The sequence below is a fragment of the Xiphophorus hellerii genome, chromosome 21 (genome assembly GCF_003331165.1).
Source record: "Xiphophorus hellerii strain 12219 chromosome 21, Xiphophorus_hellerii-4.1, whole genome shotgun sequence".
In the NCBI taxonomy this organism is placed as follows: domain Eukaryota; kingdom Metazoa; phylum Chordata; class Actinopteri; order Cyprinodontiformes; family Poeciliidae; genus Xiphophorus; species Xiphophorus hellerii.
Window position 1 is genome coordinate 12,050,759 of NC_045692.1, and position 24,689 is coordinate 12,075,447.

The 24,689-nt window shown below is 37.5% G+C and overlaps 2 protein-coding genes and 1 non-coding gene across 3 annotated transcripts; 1 reads left to right on the forward strand and 2 right to left on the reverse strand.

Moving 5' to 3' along the window:
* Positions 1-1,574: 1,574 nt before the first annotated feature.
* trnar-ccg (transfer RNA arginine (anticodon CCG)) lies at positions 1,575-1,647 on the reverse strand. Its single transcript has one exon. It is a non-coding gene; the product is annotated as a tRNA-Arg (tRNA).
* Positions 1,648-2,254: 607 nt separating this feature from the next.
* Positions 2,255-10,043, reverse strand: fbxo15 (F-box protein 15). Its single transcript, XM_032550829.1, has 9 exons — positions 9,783-10,043; positions 9,534-9,638; positions 8,507-8,737; positions 6,548-6,751; positions 6,323-6,452; positions 6,091-6,173; positions 4,663-4,808; positions 3,953-4,077; positions 2,255-2,658 (listed from the first exon to the last, which is right to left on the reverse strand). The coding sequence occupies exons 1-9, from the start codon at positions 9,851-9,853 to the stop codon at positions 2,395-2,397; spliced, it is 1,359 nt and encodes a 452-aa protein (XP_032406720.1). The 5' UTR covers positions 9,854-10,043; the 3' UTR covers positions 2,255-2,394.
* A 3,372-nt stretch (positions 10,044-13,415) lies between these two features.
* Positions 13,416-16,235, forward strand: cbln2b (cerebellin 2b precursor). Its single transcript, XM_032551677.1, has 4 exons — positions 13,416-13,597; positions 13,940-14,462; positions 14,918-15,037; positions 15,131-16,235. Exons 2-4 carry the CDS (start codon positions 14,175-14,177, stop codon positions 15,326-15,328), a joined length of 606 nt encoding a protein of 201 aa, XP_032407568.1. The 5' UTR covers positions 13,416-13,597; positions 13,940-14,174; the 3' UTR covers positions 15,329-16,235.
* Positions 16,236-24,689: the final 8,454 nt, after the last annotated feature.

Consider the following 24,689-nt stretch of genomic DNA (forward strand, 5'->3'; position numbering starts at 1 on the left):
TGTGGCTATACTTGCAAGACCTTTTGAATAAAGGATATGCTCTTTAAAATTAAAATGATGGTGTCATTTAATCTCCCTGCTGTTGAATTTCTTTAGTTGATAGAGGACTAAATGAGAGCTGTTTCAATGGCCTGTGAGGTTGAATTATTTGTGGGTCCAGCTGGTCACTCACCAGGGAGAGAATTAAAAGCTAAAAATGGAAGCAATTTTCTTCCAAGATTAGCTGGGGAGGAAGCTAAAGAAGATAAGTTTAATGAAGTATCGTGCCACTACATTTAGCATTTTCTTGTGGATAATGCTGCCTTTGTTTTTGGTGTGCTGTTTTACAAGGCTCATAGGGTAATTATGAAAAATCAGAACTATGTTAAAATGAGATTACTGTTGCATTGTGCTGATAAGAGTAAGAAGAAATGTTTGTTTGGAGCTTTTGTTGAACTGACAGAATACGGAGAATAAAAGCAGCGGTGAGTGTAGAAAGTTCATTGTTTACCAAAGAGGGCCCTCTGCTGGAGAACTGCTTTGTTTAAACTTAATTTAAATAAACCTAAATTACATTACTGCTTGTGTATTCACATCACACATTTTATAAAGAAGAATAAATGTATTTATATAAGTTATTACTTTCTACAAAAGCAAACTCTGGGATTCACAGATCTTTGCCCCAGCAGCACCTGTAAAGCCTTTTGAGCCATTATCTCAAACAACATGAATAACTGTCTCATATTTTGCCAGACCATTACCAACACACATTACCCTTGGGTACTGCTTTTGTCATATAAAAAGGAATGAAGAAGTGCTAGTTTGCAGCAGATGATGATGGCAGCAAACAGCAGTATAAAGGCCATTGAGATTGAAATGTGTGGCAACTGGAAAAGCCATAAATGGTAGATATTAAAGTCCAGGCAATGGCAATTGAATATTATTTGTCAGTTTATTACATGCCCCACACTTTTTCAATATGGCACTATAGCATGAGGATGCTGTTTATGGTTGGTCTCCAATATCAAATTAAGTCCAGCTTTGAATGCGAATGAAAAGCTGTGGAAAATACAAAATAAAATAACCTAAAGTAACTGGTTTCCCCTGCCTGTTATAGCCAATGTATGATTTTAGCTTTGAAACCTAGTAAAAAACGAATTTACCCTGTATATAGTTTCTCATAAATTTCCACTGAATCATTTCTCTAGCTAGTTTAGTAATCTAATGCAAATAATGCACAAAACTAAGTGTCTTTCAAGGTGATGATGGCCCTATTAACAAAAAAAGTAAGAGATGTCTCTTAGTTTCGATTATCCAGAGGCCTGCCATTTTGTAATTGTTTTGCCATCAGCGATATTGGTTTATCATTTGCTTGGCAACAATATTAAACAATAATTCTATTGCTGGGGCCACAGTTACCGAAAGTCTGCGGACAACAATTTCATTTCCATCTGAAAACGGAAATAAAATTGAAATTGGTTACTTTTGGCAATGCAATTGAGCACCAAAAAATCCCCCAAAACATTCTTGTATTTGATTACTAACTATTATCCAAAATCTTTCACTGATATAGTTTTTCAATGACTTGCATTTATCGACCCAGGTGGGACTTGAACCCACAATCCCCAGCTCCGGAGGCTGATGCCTTATCCATTAGGCCACTGGGCCACAGGATGTAATAATCAGATGGATCCAAAACATTGATCTCCTGGAAATGGATATATCAGTTTTTTTCTAAGTGATCACTAAGAAAATATAATATAATCAAAACTTAACATGTTTTTGAGATACTAAATTTTGCAACTGAACAATAAGATAGTACTTTGTAAGTTTACAGACAGTAGAATACAAGTCAAAATAATGGTTACAAATAATAGCATAGTATTTTACTATACCAAAATAGTGTAAAACAGAAAAATAGGCTTAATAATAGACATGTTATTCTCTTTAAAATCAACCTATATGATTATGTGCTGCAAAATATCTCTGTGCAGAGATATTTTGAACAACATCCAGAGTGTCTTAATTTTCATTATGTTAAACAGACATATCTTTCCAAACACAAATCCCAAGTAGTCTTTGTGTTTTTAAGCACATTTGTAAAGGAAACTAACAAAGGTGTACTGTAAATGTACGGTTGATATTTCTACAGAGCTCAGGCAGCCTGGAGCTTTTTGGCAATAGGATAGGCAATGAAGTCTCAAAATTCATGTTTTTTTTTTCCTTTTAAGGCTTTTATCCATTTATAACTGTAAAAATTAGAAAGACTAGCATGTCAGGGTTTCAAGCACACCTTTTATTCACTGCAGTAGCAAGGCACTGCGTCAGACTTAACACTTCACCTGACAGTTTTCCACTGAATGGACAATTTGTAAAATCACTGCAGATGTAAAATACAACAGAGATACATACTGATCAGTAATCTCTGCTGAAATGTTTGTTGACAAACAAAACACTCACATAGACAATTAAGCTGACGACAAAATGCTTCTTTGCAGTCATCTTCACAAGCTGCATCTTCACCTGAATGTTTGAGTCCTCATGTTGGATGAGATAGTGTTCGCCATCATAGTCATATGAGACAGCTGCCTTCTCCAGCTCCATGGAAATGGGAGTAGTGACACAACTGAATTGGTTTCCGAATTCGTCCAGCAGCGTTAGAGACATAATGCAGCAATTCTGGCAAAGTGTTGCAAAGCAAACATGAGTCAGCAGTTGGTGGATTACCACAGTTGATTTCATCACATCATTTTGCAGTTGACACATACAGAATTTTTTGTCACCCTTTGCAGGCATATATTTTCCCAGTAATTAGCCACGAAAAAACCCCCAAAAAACTTCTGTACCATTTTGGTGCATAAAGTTAGACTGAAAAGTGAGAATGTAAACGTTTAGGGCATGAACAGTCCTCCTTGCAGAACTGCTGCTTTTATGATGAACAAAATCTACTAGTTGGTCCTGCAATTTCTCCACCTGCAGTATAGTATAACTATAATAATGAAAGCATCTTTTCAGCTAACTCCAGCCAGAAGAAGCAAGTAGAGCTTTTGGTAAAATGCAGGACATTTCCAGAGATTAGATGGTTTCAGTTCAGGAAGAAGGATGTCAGAGAAACTAAACTAATCTGCATACTATAAATCACTGTTTGCAGATATCAAATTTATGGATAGATAGTTGAGATAACTGTGCAATGCCTTGAAAGAAAGGCTGTCACAACAAGGCGGCATAATTTCCATGACAACAGACAGCGGGGCTACAGTTGTTAGACAGACTGACAAGTGGGAGTAGGTATGCTACCGTCATTGAGTCTGATGCCTTATGCTTCAGGATTAAACAACCAGCTGTGTTGTCTCCTTCAGTATTTTGTTTGCGTTTTGCACTTCTACAAAATGTCAGTTGTAGAAGCAAACACAACCAGAATGTTTATTGTTAAAGTTTATCTCTGGAAAAAAAACAGGTTTGATACACCTGAAGTAGGCTGGTTTTTAAAATCAACAAAATATCCTGCTAGTTAATGTTATTCATCTATTTTTTAAGATATAAGTGTATGCTTTATTAGTTTTTTTTATTCTGTAATTGAACTATTATGTTAACGTATATCAAAATTGTAAGCAGGACATATTAGATTCAAGACAAGATTTTTATTTAAATTCATAATAAATAGTCTGTCACATGGTAATTAATCAATATTCAATGTAACCACTAATTCAATAGTCATCAAATAATACTTGATGTGCATTTACTGCAATATTGTTCATCATTTATATAAAATATTCCTCATCTACAAGCACTCTCTGCCGCTCTACATTTGGGTCTTCTTTAAACAGCACATCATGACAGTTACCCTAAAATTTCAACTTTTAAAATGTTGTAGCTATGTTTTTCTTTTGTTTTTTTTGTCAGCGGTTGTGTTGCAAAATGTTTTTTTTTTGTTTGTTTTTTTTAACACAGTGTACTCTAACAATGGTGGTACCTCCACTGTGCCTTCCAAGGCTTCACATCGCCACGGCAGCATTGGTTTCCCAGAAAGCTGGATGTGCTGTGAGGAGTTGGTTCTGCTGATGGCAGTGAGCTGGATCCATCCGTCAGAGATGTGAGCTGGTCACAGACAACACATAACAAATGGATCTTTACTTTTTAACAGAAATATCAACTTGAAAATCATCTGTATTTCTAAGTAGGTATGCATATTAACTTAATTCTAAAAAAAACTATATTTAAAAATATATTTATAGTAGTTTTGCATCAAATGAGTTTAAAACTTAAGAAAATGAAGCATAAAAATCTTATAACACTTATTTAAACCCTTAAAATATGTTTCTTAATTAAGAAAAATTGTTTTATGCTCACAAAATGTAATGGATTATTAAGTAAGAAATTGCTAAAATTGTTGCTCAGTTGTATGTGCTCATACAGTAGCTCAGTTTTTTATTAAATAAAAATATGGCAACTTTATTTGAAAAACTTATTCAAGCTAAGTGTTAACCTTTCATAAATAGCAGTCAGAGCGTGACGATAGGCCTTATTAAGAGAAACTAAATCTCAATATATGTACAAATTGACAGTCAAAGAGGCCAAAACAAAAAGCAGTACTTGAATTTATACATTGTCACCAGATTTTTAGCACACATCTAAACCAATGCAGTATGGCTTTGAGGTTATGATGAGAAATAAATAAGTTACCTCTGTGACAAAAAAGCTGGGAAAAGCTTTCTGACATGAGTTTGCATACAGTGTCGTGGAGAACAATATGTAGTTTGTAACCATGGAGACCGTATTCAGGGTCTATGTCATCAAAAGGGGGTTGGATGATTGGCTCTACATAGGAACTGAAGCACAGAAACATCTTAAAGATTAAAAAAAGGACAAAATGGCCATTGCATTACAAAGACATTTCAGAGGGGTATTTGTAAGACAAATGTCTGTGCATACTGCAAATATCCTGAACACATCCAAATCTCCAATAGAGGGAGCCAAATCCACAGTTTATTAAATAGAATTTAGACATGAAAGTTGTATTGTTATATTGTTTTGTGTTCAAAATGGCATATTCAACACATCATAGCAGCTGCAGCAGCATCTGAAAACAGATGCATGTGAAACAGAACTGCAGTTTGGATCAGCACTAAGGTCACAGACTCAGTGGTGAATTTCATCTGTGAATCATCAATGGATCATCAGTTATGCACTCCTTTTAATATAGCTCTCTATCATGTGATGGCACTATACAGTGGCTTGCAAAAATACAATACTCTTTCACATTTTGACACATTATGACTTCAAACTTTGTTAGTGTAAGACTAACTTAAAGTAATGCATACTTAATAAAAAGAATTCTACTTTTATCATGTGTAATAAATTAAAATCATAGCAAGTTTAATAATTATAATGATCAGCCCACTTCAATCAAAACTTTGTAGAAACTGGCATTTTTTTATATTTTTTTTTGGCTGCAGTTACCTGTCTGGAACAACAGCTTGTCATCAGCTTCAGACAGAATTTCTTCCAGAATTTACCTCTATCAACCTGCCAGATAACTCAAACCAGTTTTCCTATTTCTTTAAAAGAAAAATAGTCCTACCACTTGATGTGTTTGTTTCCAGGGTGATGTACAATTACAAATGTCAATTTTCCACCACACAAAGTGTGAATGTAGGTCAAAACGTTCATTGTTGGTCTCATCACGCCAGGACACCTTCCACATGTTTGCTTTGTGCACTAAAATATCAAATACCAAACAGGACCTTTTATAGCTTTGTTTTTGCTAATCTGCCATTCAGGACAGATTTGCTGAGTGCACAATTAGTTACTACATAGACACAGTCTTGATATGTTCTGCCACTTGAGTTATGAATTTGTGCAGCTACATTGAATAATTTCTATGAGCCTCTTGAATACTCTTCTGATCAATGCTATAAATGCCACCCTTTTCAGATATTTGCCATTGTAAAAAAAAAAATTGAAAACTTTGGGTTTTTTCTTTCCAAATTGCAATTTTGCTGTGCTTTGTGTTGCTCTTATATATACATTGAAGGTGTTGGTTGAAACATACAATATACAAAAGGTATTGCACATATTGCAGTGGAAAAATGTGACTGCGTTGCAGCTTACCAATCATGAGATCCACGAGTGCTTCTCTCCACCAGTTTGTAGAAGTGAAGAGTGAACATAATGAACGCCACAGAGCTCCCATCCTGCAAAAAGACTCATCTCATGCATATCTTGCAATTCTCCCTGCTAAATCAGTCACGTTGACCTGAATGATTACCTATCACACTGCTTTAGCTACTATAATTAGTGAATAATAATGAAGAAAGAAAACAGCTGCCTGCAAATGTATTACCCTCCAAAGACCAATGATGATTCCAGGCTGTAATAACTTCAGCAGCACGAATTGGTCCTGTCCAATGACCTGTGCACATTTAGTTAGAGGCTGCATGTCTAGGTTTGCCACCAGGGATCTCTTGCTGGGTCTGACAGAACAAGCATAGAGCACAGCTGGTTTCACAAAGAGATGAGAAGACAAGAGGGAGAAAAGGGTTGAACTGGATGCTGTAGCTGTCTTAACTTCTTTAGGTCGGGGCAGCTGAAGGCAATCCTCCTGATGCCGTGTAGTTGAAGGCTGAAAATCTCCTCGTAGTTGAGCAAGCAGTCTCCACCACACCAGCACAGTGTCAGTGAAGTCTCAGAGAAGTGGGACCAGCTCAGCTCCAATGTACTCTCACGTCCAGACATATCAGTGACGGTCAGCTCCCAGGTGACACGCAAGTTCCTAGAGGAGGATAGCACAATGTTAAAATAAAGCAATAGGAGCTGAGGAGTGACACACTAGCATGCGAGAGTTCAGCTACTATTTTTCAAAGCTAGGTCTGACAAGAAAGGCAGCTTTATCTAAATATTGAGCAAACAAAAGGGGCAGGATTTGCCAAAAGCTGACTGCTGCTTTTTAAAATCACCAAAATTGTAAACCCCAACGGCAGTAATGTTTCTTATGTCAGTGCAAGAGAATTGCATGACTCCTTTTAAGCTGTTCTGACTAATGAAATGATGTGCAACGAATGAAATGAAACGGCAGCTGTTGTGATAAATCTCCTGATCCAATTCTGTCTAAACTGTGATTCACGACTGCCTCCACTGTGATGTAGCCAGCTTCTCGCTGAGGCACGAACCAATATCAATTAGGTGAAGGAACAAAGCTTAAAAACTGGAGCAGCCCGGGAGGCCCCGAATGACCCAGGGGATTTCACTCCGCGTCGTCTGTGTGTGTGATGTCTTGTGAAATGATTATTACCAAGGTAAATCGCATGCTCCTCAGTGTCTCTAACAGACAAAACCCCCTGTAGGGAATTGTCTCAGCTGGTGGGATGAAGAAGGGGGGAAGAGATGGCGAGGCGTGTGTCTGCATGTGTGTATTGGCACTGAGAGTTTGAGGGGGCTAAGTAATTTATTTCAACAATTCCGACAGCCTCTGCAACGAACACAATTATTTCTACTTCCCCCCTCTATAGCACAACAACTGGTTCAGAACTCAAAATTGAGTGCTGCACAGCCTCTAATCAGAGGTTATAAAAACACACCAGAACCCACAGTAGAGGAACTGGAGGAGCTCCCTCCCCCCACCCTACCTGTGAGCCAGTATCCCCTTTGTGCAGAAACCACATTCAGACGCAGACCTCCTCTCTCACCTTTAATAAGAAAATGTCATTAAGTGCTCACAATATGAAAAACAAACCACGCTCTGTTTTGGATTGGAGGCAGATTGTCTCTTCTGTCTGCCCTTGAACCATCTCAGCAGCAAGGCTGAATTTAAAAAGTTTTGCTCGTTTTTTTAATGGTGGAAAAAAAAAATCCATCTAGCTCAGCTTAAAGTTGAAGAAAAGAATTAGAAACCTTAAAAGAGGCCAATATACAGTAGATAGAGTAAAATACAAAGTATATCCATGTGATCCCAAATAAATTGCTCATTTGGTTGGTTTTATTTAATGAGAACTTTATTAGTTCTCAAAGAGTTCAATGATCTTTCAAAAATCATTAATCATGCTACTCAAGTGACTTTTGATTTCAATCGAAAGGCAGAAAACATATCAGGTTTTTATCTTGTCATGCCCTTTGAGGAGCTGTGTGCACAGAGACGAATCCAGTACATTTTCGTAAATGATGAAAAAAAATGTACGTCCAAACAGGATGTAGCACCAACGAAAACACTGTAGTAGGTATGCCGGGTTAAGCGATGGTGCTCTAACTCTGTCACAGAATAACAAAAATAAACTCTGAACACCACCAGACGGTGCAATATGTGTTAATTGTGAGAGTGAGAAGCATGCAGGTTACACAGACAAATTAAGCTACCATGCCATTATTTCATTTAAGACGACTCGCATGTACACACTGAGACATGAAACTGGCTATTTTTAAATCATCCACATTGGGGGAAAGCTGAAATGACAAAAATGTTTTAGGATACACATAGTCTTATTTCCATGTGGATGATGCCAAAATGTGGCTGTTTCTCTGTTTTTAACAATACCTGAGGACTTGCTCTGTTTGGCTCGGCAAACCAGTGTGGCTGTTGATGGGCCCAAGAAGACGTTTCCATTTTTTCATCTCACGATGTGCTACTGTCTTGACATACAGCTCTTTCCAGTAACCCGCAACATGGTCCCTAGTCTTGTTGGATAAAAGCTGGACATTCATGAGCTTAGCTTTTTGATTTTTATTGTTGCAAATGTCAGCACTGTATAGCTTCTTCCACAGAACACTGCATGAAGAGAATTGAGAGCAAGATTGTTGGTAAAAACAGCTGAATGTTTTTTTTTTTTTTACTCTTTATTAACTTGATAAACACAAAATATTTTAATCTTAAACTCACTAAAAATGTGGAAAAAAATAACCCCACTGGGGTATTTTACTTAGCAGGTCAAAGACTGATATTTAAAGTAAACAGACATGTTCTCTAGTGTGAACAATGATCATTAATGCATGCATTGACATATTATATTTTGTCAGTCTTAAACTAAATCTTTTATATTAATGGGTTTTCAATCCCTCATTAAACTTTCAGCAACTGCAGCTCCTTTAAATCTACATTTTAGTTTATAACTGGTTTTGGATTTTTTTAAAACAACATTCAAATGCATTATGCATTATACCATGTATCCTGCCAAGTACCGTTCTCTTTGATGTGCTTCACATAAAACAATGGGAATTATATTTGACGAAGAAATACAGCCGTGCTATCACAGTTTAACATTTACATCTTGTTCTGGGAGTATACATGCTCTCTTGTTTTATGCTTACAATACTTTATACAAAACTTTACTTTACATTACTTTATACTTAAAAAACTACCAATGCACAATAATTCAGTGATTTAAACAGCATTGAACAAAAATGAAACAATCAATCCAGCGTTATAAGACAAACTCTTTTTTCTTTTGTCTGAGGAGTTCAAAATTGTACATGAATCCAAATATATTACTTGCTTTTGGATTGAAAAAATATAGTAGGAGATTGAACTGCACCTAACGTATTATTTATCACTGGGTGGCACTTACTTATTACTGGCAAGCTGGTAGAACAGCTTATTAGTGTGACTCATGCTGAAAAGTGCAGAGGCATCCAGATATGACAGAATTGTATCCAGTATCTCAAGTGGTAGTCTGCAAAATAGATAATGAGGCACGCATGATTCCAAAACATTTTAAATGCTAATTGTCTTGCTTTAACGCTCAACTTTCTAAGAGCGCGCTAGGCATTAACCCTAAAATACATAATACAAAGGAGAAAGGGAGTTCTGACATTACTTTTCGAAGATCTTCTGAGTGGACGTTGCTACAGCTCGCAGTCTGAAAGGTACCGCTTTTGAGGATGCCATTTGTTTTCCCAATTTTTAGAACAGACAAAGCTGCCCAGTCTCGTTACAACACAAGTTTGTTGCTAAAGCAAAAACTCAATAGAAACGGTAAAATTCACAGAAAACGCGTATGGTGAGTTTTCTCACCCAATTTACATCTATATATGTAACATAAACATACGTAGAGGTTTTACTCTCCGCGTCTCGTCGCCATGGTGATGTCAGTGAGTAATTCTTAAAGAGGAAGAGGAGAACCTAAACTTCCGGTGTAAGGGGAAGAATAACATAGTGAAATGCTAACAAACCAATAGGCAGAACAGAAGTTGCCTTATGACACCGCCCCTCCTAATTTGCATAATGAGGCAGAAATGCATGGTAAAGTAAAAAGAGGAGACAAGGAAATGTAAAACCAAAATGCATGTTGAAAATGCACAAGATATATTGATGGCAACACATTTAGGGAAAAGGCAAAACAAAATATGTACATATCTTGATGAAAAGACTTAGACAAAATGAAAAACAAAACATAAAAACACACACATACACACGCACACCCACCCCCACACACACACACACACATATATATATATATATATATATATATATATATATATATATATATATATATATATATATATATATATATATATATATTTATATATATATATATATATATATATATATATATATATATATATATAGAGGGCAACTTGATGAAAATGCGTGATAAAGAATAGAAAAAAAAACTAAATATGTATATTTCTGCTTTTATTTAAGGCAGTCTAATCACCATTTACGCACATATTCACACGCTGTCAACAGCAAGCTATTGGACTGTAGCCACAGTTGCCCTGGGGCAGTTTGGCCTTCTGATCACCACCAGCAGGCCAGGTAGTTGTCTTGCCAAACAGATGTGGATGGAGTGGGAATCGAACCAAAGGGTGGGTTTTAATCTGAAACTTGAGTAAGATTCCAAAACCAAAACAGGTTAATCCATTTGTCTCTTCACCCAAGTTTAGGATAGAGATGGCATCTCACACTGCAGAAAGCAAGATTTTTGTATTGGAATTTAAACATTACTTCAATATTGAGACCGCATTTCAAATAAGAGCATAACATATCATTAATATCTGCACAGATGCAATGAGACAGATGGTCTGGCAGATACTGTAAGTGGTTGTGCAAACATAAAGTGGGCCAGCTTGGAGTTTCAATATGCTTTACTTGTATTATGTATAACTTGCAAAAGAGTTAGCAAATAGAGGTGTATAGAGCAGAAAATAAAATAAAGAAAAGAATAGATTGTTCCACATTTTATCAAATCTGAAGCAGAGCTGTCTTGATGTAATCAGACGTAGATAAGAACACATACAAGGCAAAGCATATTGCAAAAAATAAAAAATAAAATAACTAAAGCAGATGGCTCATTTTAAGACCCATCACATAACTGTCCTCCCCATTCAAGGAGGCCAGTAGGCTTTGCTTGCTGTCAGTGAATATAACCATAACTATGTTGTCAGTCTTGCCGATCAGCTTGCCTGATGGAAGCGAAGTCCCTTCCGGGGCAATAGAAGCCCCTGGTATGGTAACATTAAGTAGGCCACATCCCTTTTCCATGTATGTCCCCTGTACTTGACATTTGATGTTTTCTGTAGTCGTCTGTCCTTCTGAAGGCCCGGGGACAGTTGTGGCTCGTGGATACCTGATGTCACCCTTCTGCATGATTTGCCAATAAGCTCTGACAGAGCAATGTTTGACAAACAGTACAGAGGAAAGAGAAAAGATATTAAACATGATTAAAACTAAAATTAGGGGGAGGGTTTAGCAGGGGGCATCAGATGTGTGGAAACATCTGGTTCCACAGGTCACAGATTCATATTTATGTCAATGAATTCCCAGAATGTTTATAAGTCACAATTATTATTTTAACCTCATGTTTGACCCTCAAGTAAAACATACATCTGTATGCAAAAAATATACCATTTTAGGATTTTAATACTTTATCATGTCACAACTAATAAACCAATGCCTTTTTCTGTGACTTTATGAAATAGGCCAAGACAAAGTAGCACATGGTGAAGTGGGAGAAAAATGATACAATATAGTGTTGCATAAAAGCATGAGTACTTTGTATAAATCCCCATTCGCTTCAGTTAGAGCTGCAAGTGTTTTGGAATATATCTCTACCAACTTTGCAAATCTAGAAGCTTGCACTTTTTGCTCAGTTGTCTTTGCAAAGTAGCTCAACCTCAGTTTGATTGGATGGAGAACACCTGTGAACAGCACAGCACCTGTCACAACTTCTCAATTGGATCTAGGTCAGGATTTGAACTGTGCCATTTTAACACATAACAACGCTTTCATCTAAATCATTTCATTGATGCTCTGGCTGTTTGTTTGGGATTGTTATCCAGCTAGAAGGTGGATAATCACCACTGTCTCAAGTCTTTTGCAGTTTTTTTTTTCAATTATTGCCTTGTGTTTAACTCTATCCATCCTCCCATCAACTTTGACCTGTTTCTTTGTCATGAGAAAAGAAACAGAAAGAAAAACCTCTTCAGAACATTATCAGAGCAAGATACTCCCACCACCCTGTCTCAAAGAGGGGTTAGTTTAGGGTTTTGTGGCATATTGGCAAGTTTACACTTGTAGAGATATTTATATAGATAAAACCCTTACAGTAAAATCTCACAAATTTCACAATTGAAAATCACATGCGAAAAAACATGTGCACCATGACTTAGTTGTTCATTAGTAAAAGAAAATGAAACAAACCCACCATGCTTTGGTTTATTCCATTTCACAATTGCACAGAACATAAAGCAAACAGTTCCCTGAATAAATGCTCATGCCTCAACCTAGTTTGCATATCCTTAAATAGAAAAATGACAGCTCATTAAAGGTCTGAAGTAAAGGTTTGCCACTTGTGAAGGCCAGTGTTGTACGATTCAACTGTAAGAAGTACTGATATGAAGCCCTTACACGGCTATTGAAATGATGGTGACATCTCAAGGATTGAAAGGAAAAGGTTAAAGGTTCATCAGACAGATGAAGCTCAGCCTCTGTGAACATTTTTGGAAATGGCCCTTTCTTTCAGCTGACCAATTAAATCATCCTTGATCAGTGTGAATATGAAGTCGTTTTCTAAACTTTCAGTACATACTTGTGTTTCATAAAAGTTACAGGTTTTACACAGGTGTTTTGTTTCAGAAAGCTTTGTTTTTAATGATTTCTTGAACTGAATCATTTTCTGCACAAATAAACTTAACCACTGGATGGCGCACAAGTATCTGAATTGGACCACTAAAAGTATCGAAGTCCTGCATTAAAAACACAAGGATGAATGCCGGATGCACCGCAAACTCCTTAATCTTAACTTAATTATCATACAGACACATGTAAAAAAGGAAAAGAAAACAACAACAACAACAACAACAACAGCAACTAACAAACAACAAAAAAAGCACGTTAATAATAGAAAGTAAAAGAAAGCAATTCTTGGGGTCCTCAGGGGGCTCCCGAGTTCACGCGCTGAGCTGATTAATATGTAAACAAACCTATTAGCCCATGCCTGTGCTCCTATTTGCCGGGCACTTGTAGAGGAGTCTTGCTTCCAGCGGCTCACACACGAAGAATGGGCGTGAGTTGTCCCTCGAAAGGGGTACCCAGAGAATCGTGCTTTCATTTTTCCTCTCTTCCAACAATCTGAGAGCTCACTTCTGTCTGCGAAAGACAGTGAACACAAGAGAGGGATGGAGAGCACAGGTAAGTCAATATTGAGATTTCTTTTTTCTTTTAGAGAATGCTTAAACCGAGCTTCTTTTGATGCGTTTTAAACAAGATTATCGTACTATGGGTCTTTTTAATGACTTACAAAGTGCCCCAAAACTGTAAACATAGCTGATATTATCGAAAAGACGACTGTAAGATAATTGTTAATTCTTTCCGAATGCTGTATTTAGTAGCAGCAGTTGCTGCTCACTTTACGCGCGAGAGCGTTTTTACGCACAAATAAATTACTCAATAAATCAAGTAGAGATTCTTAAACTTTCAGTTGTTTTGTTTTCAAACGTGACATTTCCAACTTTTTTCCTCCCACATCATTAGGATTTACAAAATCGACCGTTTAAATCCTCTCCCAAAATCTACTAAGACGCACAGGAGGGAGGGGAGCCTAAGTGCGTCTGTGTCAAGGAGCGAGGGAGCATCGCAGTGAGAGAACGAGAGAAAGGAAGGGAGAGGAAAAGGGGGGGAGGAGGATTGAGCCTGGACCAGGTGATCAATAAACCTCCAAGGGGCTGCCGGGGTTGTCTCATTGTACCCTGGATCCAGTGATCCAACCATGGTGCCAGCGCGCTGCCCGGGAACCTGTGCCGTCCTGGCACTGGCTCTCTTCTTGGGATGCGGCGTGGTCCTGTGCTCCGGCCAGAACGACACGGAGCCTATAGTGCTGGAGGGAAAGTGTCTTGTGGTGTGCGACTCGAACCCTTCCTCGGACGGAGCTGTGACCTCCTCACTTGGCATATCCGTCCGCTCCGCAGGGGCGAAAGTGGCTTTTTCCGCCGTGCGCGGAACCAATCATGAGCCGTCGGAGATGAGCAACACGTCAATGATCATCTATTTTGACCAGGTAAACGTGTTTCCTCAGTTTAACAGTAATCTGTCTGATTAGTGTGAAAACTAATCAGTAAGAAGTGTAAAGGTAGTATTCTGAATGAGTTTCTTTGGTGTTTCCTTACTTTGCAATCCTAACATTCGGGACGTCTATTTATTTGTTATTTTTTTTAAAAGAGGTTCGACCAGTGTTGTGCGTAATTGGCACATCCAACGACGTGTTGCCAAAAAGGAGCAACTACTCATGCTAAATAATTTATCACATGTCAGATGTGCAGCGCTGAGTGGTGGTTCCAAAAAATCCACACGACTGGGGTCTTTGGACAGGGGACAAAACGGGAATCCTCCCAAGCACAGTCCTAACCATTTGGCACGCGCCTCCATGCATATCAAATACCGAAATGTGTCTACAAAAGAGCTGTTGTATGGATCGAAATGCTTCGTCTCACTGTGCGCCCTTTCGGATCGCAGGTTTTAGTGAACATCGGCAATCATTTCGACCTAAAAGCGAGTGTTTTCCAGGCTCCAAAAAGGGGGATCTATAGTTTCAGCTTCCACGTTGTGAAGGCCTACAACAGACAAACCATACAGGTGAGCAAGCAGGAAGTAGCAGCTCTGCATTCACCATATGAAACATGAAATTTTAGCGCACTGAGTGTTTTTTTTTCTGCTCCTCCTCTGCAGGTCAACCTAATGCAAAACGACCATGAAGTTATATCAGCTTTCGCGGGAGACCAGGACGTTACAAGAGAGGCGGCTAGCAACGGTGTACTGCTGATGATGGAACGTGACGACCGGGTCTACTTAAAGCTGGAGCGGGGTACCCTCATGGGCGGATGGAAATTCTCCACCTTCTCAGGCTTTCTAGTCTTTCCTCTATAATCCCACCGTCGAGGATCGGTACTCTGCTTAAGTTAAGGAACAGGAACAACAACAACAACAACAACAAAATATTAAAAAACATGCCATTTATTTTTCAAACTGTCAGCCAAGGAAGCCGACGAATATCTGTACACTCCGTCCAACTCTATAGTCAAATATCAACGTTTCCTGGGAGTTTCATATATTCAAACCCATCAACTTTTACGCAATCTGGATGACTAAACGTCTCGATCGGGCCAGTGGCTGGCATGTTCTTGTCGAGTGTGTGGATTTTCCTCCACCCCCCACCCCCTCTTGCCTGGAAAACAAACTTTTGGGCAACATAGACAGAGGAAAGATGAGGATGAGGAGAACAAAAACTGACTGTGTTATGCTTTATTTATGTTTGTATATCCTTAAAGAATTTATGGTGAAGTAACTACGGAATCATGGACAACCTGGAAGAGAGAAGCGCTTTCACGCCAAGGGGCTGTTTTTCCCTTTTTCTTTTTCTTTTTTCCTTTTTTTTTTTTTGCACGAATGGAAGTTTCCCCTTTTTTACGTTTTTTTGTTGTGGTGTCTATGGTGTTGCGTTTGGATGCCGAATATATTGAAAATAACCCAAAATGAAGGCAGCCGATGAGTTCATTATAAGAGAGAAAGAAAAAAAAGGCGACATATTTCAGCCTCAAGAGGTGACTTAAAACCCTTTTATTTAACAACAATAACAATAATTTAAACAAAAAAAAGAAGATATCTAATTTATGAAGTACATATTCGCAGTACTATGTGTTCTACATTTCGGGATCTGCGTAGCTTTGACTGATTTTAATGTTCAGTGACTTTGCTCACTTAATGTACATTGTGGAAAAAATAATAGAAGAATCCCTATATACATGTCCCGCTTAATAAATGATATTGTATTGTATAGGCTGAGCGCATTCATCGTTATTATTTAAAGAAGCGACTCGAGGTGGAGGGGTGGTTATTAAAGGGGAACAGACAGGTCGCTGTCCGTGGTGCTGAAATAAGGAAAGTAACAACAGCTGTTGATTGAAGTAGCAATGAATGAATCCTGGACATAACAACAACAGCAGCAATAATAATAATAATAATAATAATAATAATAATAATAATAATAATAATAATAATAATAATAATAATAATAATAATAACGCAGTATTTATATTACTTTGTGTTTATAGACGATTAGAAACTTAAATTTCATTGCTGCAAATATACATGCATTCATTAATAAAATTGTGACTGCAGTATATTAGCAAGTGTGTCTAATGGCTAATGCTCAACATTAAGTTATCGTGCCTCATTGCAGAAAATCACCTTAAATTGAGGGCTTGATAGCCTAAAGATCCACCCTTTCTGAAGAAAGTTGCTTTTTATCATGAAAAATGGATGCAGTCGTTTTGCAGAATATACTGTTGTTGATATTTCTGCTCAACCACCAACATACTTCACCCTAACTCTGTCACCTACAGTTAAGAGACTATCATCTCGCCATCTGCTCTCCTCTCTATTCTTTATTAAACTATGGAAAAAATGTCACAACTAGTTGAGAGTCCAGACAAATAATTTCACTGAAAAATAGCCTACACCTGAAAAATGTGGACCCTTGAATATATACACACTTATATATAAATGTTTAAATTAATCCCATAACCAAACTGTACACATATAGTGTGGTTTTGGGGTGCACCAGGTTGTTTTGCACTCTACAGCAGGGACCAGATCAAATGTGGTACTCAAAAACATAAAAAACGATGTGTAAAAAGAACAATTACTGCTTGATTTGTTTGGATCAGTTAACTTGTAGAAGAAATGCTTTCTCATCTCAAGAAAAAAAGCACCAGAACCAGTTCATGAACCAATTAATTATGATTCAATCACTATAAACGGAAAACTACAACGGCTTCGCACAACTAGTGCAGGTGTCAACAGGTCTTGTGTAAATTCAGTTTCTCCTGTCGCTTCCTGCAATTTCATAGCTTGCCAGTACTTTGAGTCAACCGTTCAAACAAGTTGATAATAAATGAAAATTCTGTCTTTGGTGCTAAATAGACAAGATTTTACAGGTTCTGCCTATTAAAGTAATTTTGATTGCTCTGTGGAAATCACAAGAAAGTTGGTGCATTGTTTTAAATGCCCTCTGAATTGTTACCTCTGTAGGCAACATAAAAGAAAAAAAAAGATTTGTGTCAGATGTTGTTTCAAGCCATTGTGCTTCTACTTAGCTTATTTGGAAATGGTTGCTGTTTCTATCAACATACATCTCAGCTACCTTGCAGATATGATATAAGCTCCAATTGTCTTGTTTGTAAGTTCTATTTCTGTGTTTGAATGCAATGCCCCATGTTCTCATGACAAAACAAAGATATTCAGGTTTGGAAAATTATTTCTGCAAGACAAATCAAATTTTAAGAAGATTTTAGAATTTTAAAAAAGCGCTTAAGGTCCATGTATACGATTAATACCGTTTTTACTTGACTTTAAAAGAGAGATGCTGTATGGAGAGAAAACAGTACAGAGAAAAATTACAGAAACTGCAAGGTTTTGTTTTAACCCATATGCAGAGTTGAAATTGTTTTACAGCTACAATTACAGATATATTTACAATAGAAAAGCTTCATAAAAGGGATGAAGAATCATAATTTCTAGCACTTTCTGATCAGTCCCCCCTTGTTGATGCATGCTAATGCAGAACGCTACAGATCTGTGTCAAAACACAAAAAAGGGGGGACAAAAACTGCTTGTTCAACCGGGGATTTGAATGAACACCAGCAGCTGTTGGGCAGCTGGGCCATCTGAGAATATCTCACATATAGACAGCTGGAAACTTGAGCTCACTCGCTTGCGTGCCTCTGCACCGTGAATATGATTTTTTTTTTCTTTTCATGCTTTACCTTGATCCTGTGTATAACAGAGCACAACAGCTGAGAACAAAGAGAGAGACCTGCTTAAATGCTGCTGATGCCAGCAATGGGCCTCCGCAAAGCAGCACAAACTGCCAGGAAATCACTGTGTTGTGGGGAGAGTATTAAATTGGCCGAAAAAGAGCCTAATTGTTTCCATGCTGGAATGAAAGCTCCGTGCTCAAACGATCCTCATTGGTTAAACTCGCTGCAATTGGGTGAGCCTAATTAAATACACTTTTGAGCAAACAGAAGATTCTTTTTTTTAAAAAAAGACATAAATTTAATGTTCATGGGCTTTGTTTTTCCACATCTATGAGGAAGCTATATGAGCACCCAAAACAAGGTGTAACTAATGCCTAAAGAATTGCAAAACAACCATTCTAACAAGAATACTCCTTGCTTAACAATAAAAGCAGCCAGCTTATTACTGTACTGCAGACTTGAGACTGCTTTCAGAGAAGCACAGATGGCATTTTACTCTACTTTGCAGAACACATACAGACAATTACCTAGCATAGCTGCCATTAAAAAAGCCCCAAACTCATATCATGTTTAATGGTCTCTTAAAATATGTTCTCTTGGCACACATTATTTGAGGGACTCTGAACTTTGAGTTCTATGACTTTGGAATAAAAGTAGATCCAGCGATACCATAGATCAGCTGTGGCCTCACAGTGGGGAGTGGCTGGCAGGGCTCTGTGCATTAGAGCTTAAATGATCTGATAGGTTTGAGTGTTATTTCCTTTATGTGGTTGTTTTAGCTGATTTTATTTCAGGAAATATGGATCCATGTACAGACATTTGGATAGTTCATCCCCAACTGCATGGTTTAATTCCTGCTCTTTCAGCATTTAACAAATTTGAAGCTGTCTTTCATCCTCCAGTGGAGAAGTAACATTAAAACCCATCCAAAAACTCGACTGAGGTTGATTCAAAAGCTTTCCTCTGAAGAGCAACACAGTGGTTTGCATATTTTCCGGCCTCTTCTGCAGTCCAAACAAGGAGAGTACTTATTAGATAAAATGTGCTGTTTTCTTTTTGTTTTCGTTTTCTTTTTTTATGTTAGAACATGTTAATAACAAATCAATGAGTAATTTGTGCAAAACATCCTCCTCTTTTGCTTTGCATAAGAGTATCTTTAACAAAATATATATAGGAAAGGAAACTTGCCTTATATGACATCCAAACCTTAGCTTTGCTTGTAGCAAAAACCTTTTTCTGATAAAATCCATAACTCTGTTATAGGGTATACTGTTTACATATGTAGCTTTATGTCACTAACATTTTTCATTTGCACATAAAAATGATGTATATACCATTACGTTGTGATGTAAATCAGATCTAAACAATAAATATGATTTCTAATGTAAACAAAGAGCTCCTTTCACCATAGAGCATAGCTGTCCAGAGAGTCAAGGCTGAGACTGTAGTTGGAGGATGCAGAGTTTTTCCTTCTGATCTAATATTTCCTCATTCTTTCAAATTCACAAGGTCAGATTTCTCTTTCAGTGCACCCTATGAGAAGAAGACCTTTTAAAACAACTTTGAACAACATATGCACAACATAACAGTTATGGCTTACAACTAATAAAAAAAATAAAATAAAAAAAAACTTGACTTAGCAGCAGTACAAACAGAATTTGTTATGATCGTCACTATATGGAAGACTAATAAGTTTACAATTGCTCCACAAAAACTCCATGAGGAGGGTAAACTGCAAATGATCATTGATGAGGAAGATGGGTGTTTAGAGAGCTGTATCCAACCATATAAATGTAAAGCTGTGTGGAAGGAAAAAGTTGCACAAGCAACCGGAATGACCATAGTCTTGAGAGTATTGTGAAGCAGAACTCATTAAACTGTGGTACCTTAATTTTACAGACTGATAATAGTAACAATAATACAAACTATTTTAGATGCATCTACAAAAAAAAAGGAGATGCACACACATTAACAATAAAACATGTAATAGTTTCAAAGTTAAAAACAGGAACTCTTACAAAATGTATATTTTTTAAGCATAAAAGCCAAATTTAACAGTGTTTTTCTTACTGAATTTTCTGAATTCCTATTGTTTTCTATTTCTTATTCTTCAACTCTCTTCTTTCAGGAACCAGCAGATGGACAACTATTGTACTTTTTTGACAGGACTTTTAATCTCTCCTTTTGGTTGCAAATTAGCTAAACATATTGATGTGCATGTGAGGCAAAACAAAAAGAAAAGAAAAAGTAGAAAAATGTTTCTTTCGCCATATAATAATTTTCTCACAGTCCTACTCCCTGTTATGGGTGAAATTGCTTTAAGTGTGATTGTGAGTGCGAAAGAGCCTTTCACAGCATTATTTTTATTCAAGCTGTTCTCAGGCAAACCTACAGGCAGTTCCTTCTGGGTCTGAAGTTGCACTAAGGGGCCCACTCAGTCAGTCTGATATCTAACGTGCCTGCAAGTTAAAAGGGAAATGCAAACTAAGTGCAGTGGTTTATCTACTGTTTCAATGGTCCAGACCTCTTGGTATCATCTTCAGGACCTTTATCAACAGATTGCATTACAAATAAGCTTTTCTATTCTCACATAGTCAACAGTAATGGCCATATATTGACAAGCAACTTGAATTTAAATAAATAAATAAATAAATAAATGTATTCTTTACTGCAGCACTTATGTACACTATATGAGAACTCAAATCTTCACTTTTTAATGACATGCAGAGCCTTGGAAAAGTATAGCAACTTTTTCATGTTTTGTCATGTAGCAGCTACAATTTAAATATTTAATTATGTGTAGTGTGGGCAGCTGCCAGATCCAGAAAACACCGTGGACCAACACAACGGATGACATTGCACACAAAATCCTAACTAACGAACTTCACACTGGACCTTAACAATTTAGATTATGTATTTCTCCACTCACTATGCTCATATCTTGATTTCCAAATTAAGTTCAAACTTTATTTTTATCTGAAGAGAACTTTGGACCATTTAGCAACAGTACGGTTCACTTTCCTCTTAGCTCATGTGTGAATGGATTGACATGAGGAACATTACAGCCTCAGTCCACTTCTTTCAAAGCCCCCTGACCCCCATTTTCTTGAACTGGATTTTACTTGACAGTCTGCTCAAGGCTGCTGCTATGCCTTTCTGATGCATCATTTCCAATCACACTCTCTCTTTCCACTCAATTTCATATGTATTTATTACTTTCTCAATATTAAAACTGCAACCCATAATCTTGAAAATTATAAGAAATAAAGGCTTGATTTTTTTTTTTACATGTGCTATGAGTCTACATAGTATATTTGCGATAATTTCTGAAAGTAGTGAGAAAATATATAGAACTTTTTCAAGACATTCACATTTTTTGAGCTGTACTTCTACATGGCCAACCATATAAACTGCAAAAAAAAAAGCAATCAACATCGAATGAGCCAACAGGCCCATTGTTACTCTGGAGAAAGCATAGAAAGCATGAATCCAGGAGAGTGGGAGCACCATCAAAAGCATTTCTGTCACCTCTCAGTTTGTTTACACTGTGTCTTTAGAACCATTGATAATATCTGGGCCTTCATTGGAAAAAGATTCTCAGAGTCCTCTCAGAGAACTTCTAGCTTAGCCTAAAAATTACTGCCTCTGAGTCTTAGACTAAGGGTACATTCACATCAGCCTTGTTTGGTTTGCTTTAATAGTACTCTGGTTCATAAAATCTGGTTTATTTGTGGAAGTGTGAATGCACAATCAAACTCTGATGCAGACCAAAAAAGCAAACTCTGATCAGCCTAAAAATCTAGGTCTTGATTTGGGTGTTGTGATATTTGGTTGAATATCAGAATGCCAACTGGACTGGAGACCTCTCCAAAAGCACAAAGAGGACTATAGCATTAGACATTATGGGTTAAAACAAATGTACGCTAACAGGAGAGCTCATGGTCTTTTGCTAAGGACAAAAGAGGAATCCTACAAGCACTAAAATCTGATGCCACTCCATTTTAGTTTACATTTTTTGAAGAAGGAAGTTGTTTTTCATGTCTTCTTCAGTGGTTTAGAGCAGTGCCATCACAAAGGATTTGGTTCATTTGACAAAGTGCAGAGTGAAAGTGAACAGTATCAACTGAAAAGGTAATAAATGTTGCAAGTTTGGTCCCCAATCGAACCAAGTCTACCAGACTAGCAGGTGTGAAACATTCATCCTTGGAAAATATGTCGGATGATAGCAAGATTCTATGATCAGACCACAAAAGTAAACCTCTTGTTATATTAACAGTATGTGATTGAAATTAACACTCCGTGTCTGAATGCACTATATCCACCTTGAAGGCAGCATCATGCAGTGGAATGGCTTCCGTCAGCAGAGATGGAGAAGCAGATCAGAGCTGATTGGGAGATTGATGAGCTACATGCAATGCAATATGGGGGAAAATATTCTTAGTTCCAGCAAAAAACTTGAGTCTGGAGCTGAGGGTCACTTTAAAGCTGTATAACAACCCTAAACACACAGCCAGAGCTCTCCTGGCAGGGCTTAGGGCAAAATGTATTCATGATTTAGAATGGATCTTACTTTAATTAAGACTGTGGTAATATCTGAAAATGTCTTCTTTTTTTGGCACTTCATTCTGGAGTAACCTGAAAAATAATTTCAGGTTTATGCAAAGCTGGAGTGGACATCCAAAAAGCTTGCAGCTGTCAGGCCAGCAAATAGTGTTTCTACGAAGTATTGACTAATGGAGTCTGAAATCAAATGCATGCTGCACTTTTCAAATTCCAAATCTTGAAAACCCCGTGTCAGTTTCCTTTCCCTTCATAATTACGTCCTATTGTTGCTCTGTTAAATATAAGTAAAAAAAATTGCGGTCATATGACAAAACTTTGAAAACCTAACATATTTTCTTTGCAGAATAATTCTGTGCAAAGGCTGCACAACCTGTAAAGTCAGAAATTTCACCTTCAGTTTTGGTATTACAGTTGTGACCTAGCTAATTTGCACTTGAATGGAAAGACATTGATGCCAGTGAAGAGAATGCGCTGAGAGGATAACATGTGGCAGTGGCTTGTTAATAATGCATTTGTTTGCCAAACAAATAAATAGACACAGAACACTGACAAACATCAGTCACAGCGCCGCCTCTGTGAGCAGCCCCATCCCTGAAGAAAAGACAAAGAAAGACTGTTTATTCCTTCTGTCACCGTCTGCAATATCCATACTGCTGAAACACACAATTCCCCAAAGAAAAAGACATTCTAGTCCAAGCCCACCCTTCTCCAACTTCCCATCCTCCTCCCACTGCCACAATCCTGCACAGACAGTAGGCAACATTGAGCCAGGCATACCCGGCTCATATGAGCTACTCCTTGATGTGATGGTTCCAATACATCATCTGTCTACACATTAGATTCCAGCACAGCAAGCCTGAGAGACAGCATCCTGGACCCAGCACCTAACCAGTTTAACTGCATTCATTAGAATCTGAAAAAAGCCCCTTGGCACAGCAAGCTGCAGTGACGGAAGAAACACACACCACGGGTTTCGGATCCCCAGGATCAGGGATGTGTGCGCACGGAAACACTCGCACACACCTTGTGGCACCGGCGTTTGGTGTGACAGACATGACAAGACTAAAGCAGCAGTAAAGCTATTTTTACAGGTGCGATTCTGGTGATGCGGATTTCATAAATAATTCGGAAGGCCTTACATCACTTGTATCAGGAGCTTAGCCTAGTTGACGTTGAATGTGCAGTGCTATTCACATTAATTGACGCTTCAAGTGAAAATAGGCAAAAATATTAAAAAATAAATTCATCTCGAGATTATTTGTTCAACTGTGGAAATAAAGTCAATGTTGAAAGATATTATGAAATCAATAATATTAATAAATTCCCGCACATATTGGCACTACTTCCTTGATCAGAGAGTCGGGGATCTGTTCATTTGTAACTTAGGACTTTCTTTTTCTATGAGGTATAAATCTATATTATTCCATGACACAGGGGCAGATTTCTCTTAGCAACTCTTGGAAATGCATAAGACAGGAGGATGGGCCCTCAGGTGAGATAAACGATCATCAAAAATGAGAAAATCTACAGACAGAGTGATTTTTAAAACATTTAAACAACTGGAATAGCAACAAACAAGCTGGGCAAGATCAATAGTTTATATAACCACACATAGTCCAGTAAAAGGCTAAAATATCTCCAGATATCAATGTGAGAGAATTGAATCAAAATATGATGTCTTAGGGTGACTAAGTCTCCATCAAAATCTCTTACTATAATACCTATGCATACATTTTCACCATCAAGTATTTGTGGATAATATTTTATCAGTTTCTATTTAATCAGATGTGACCAGAAGTATCCCAATGCATGTAGGTTTATGAAAAGTGTAAATAATAATATAAGGGAAACATGATTAATTAAAGAAAAAAAAAAACAGTAAAAGAAATATAAAAATCAATGTCAAA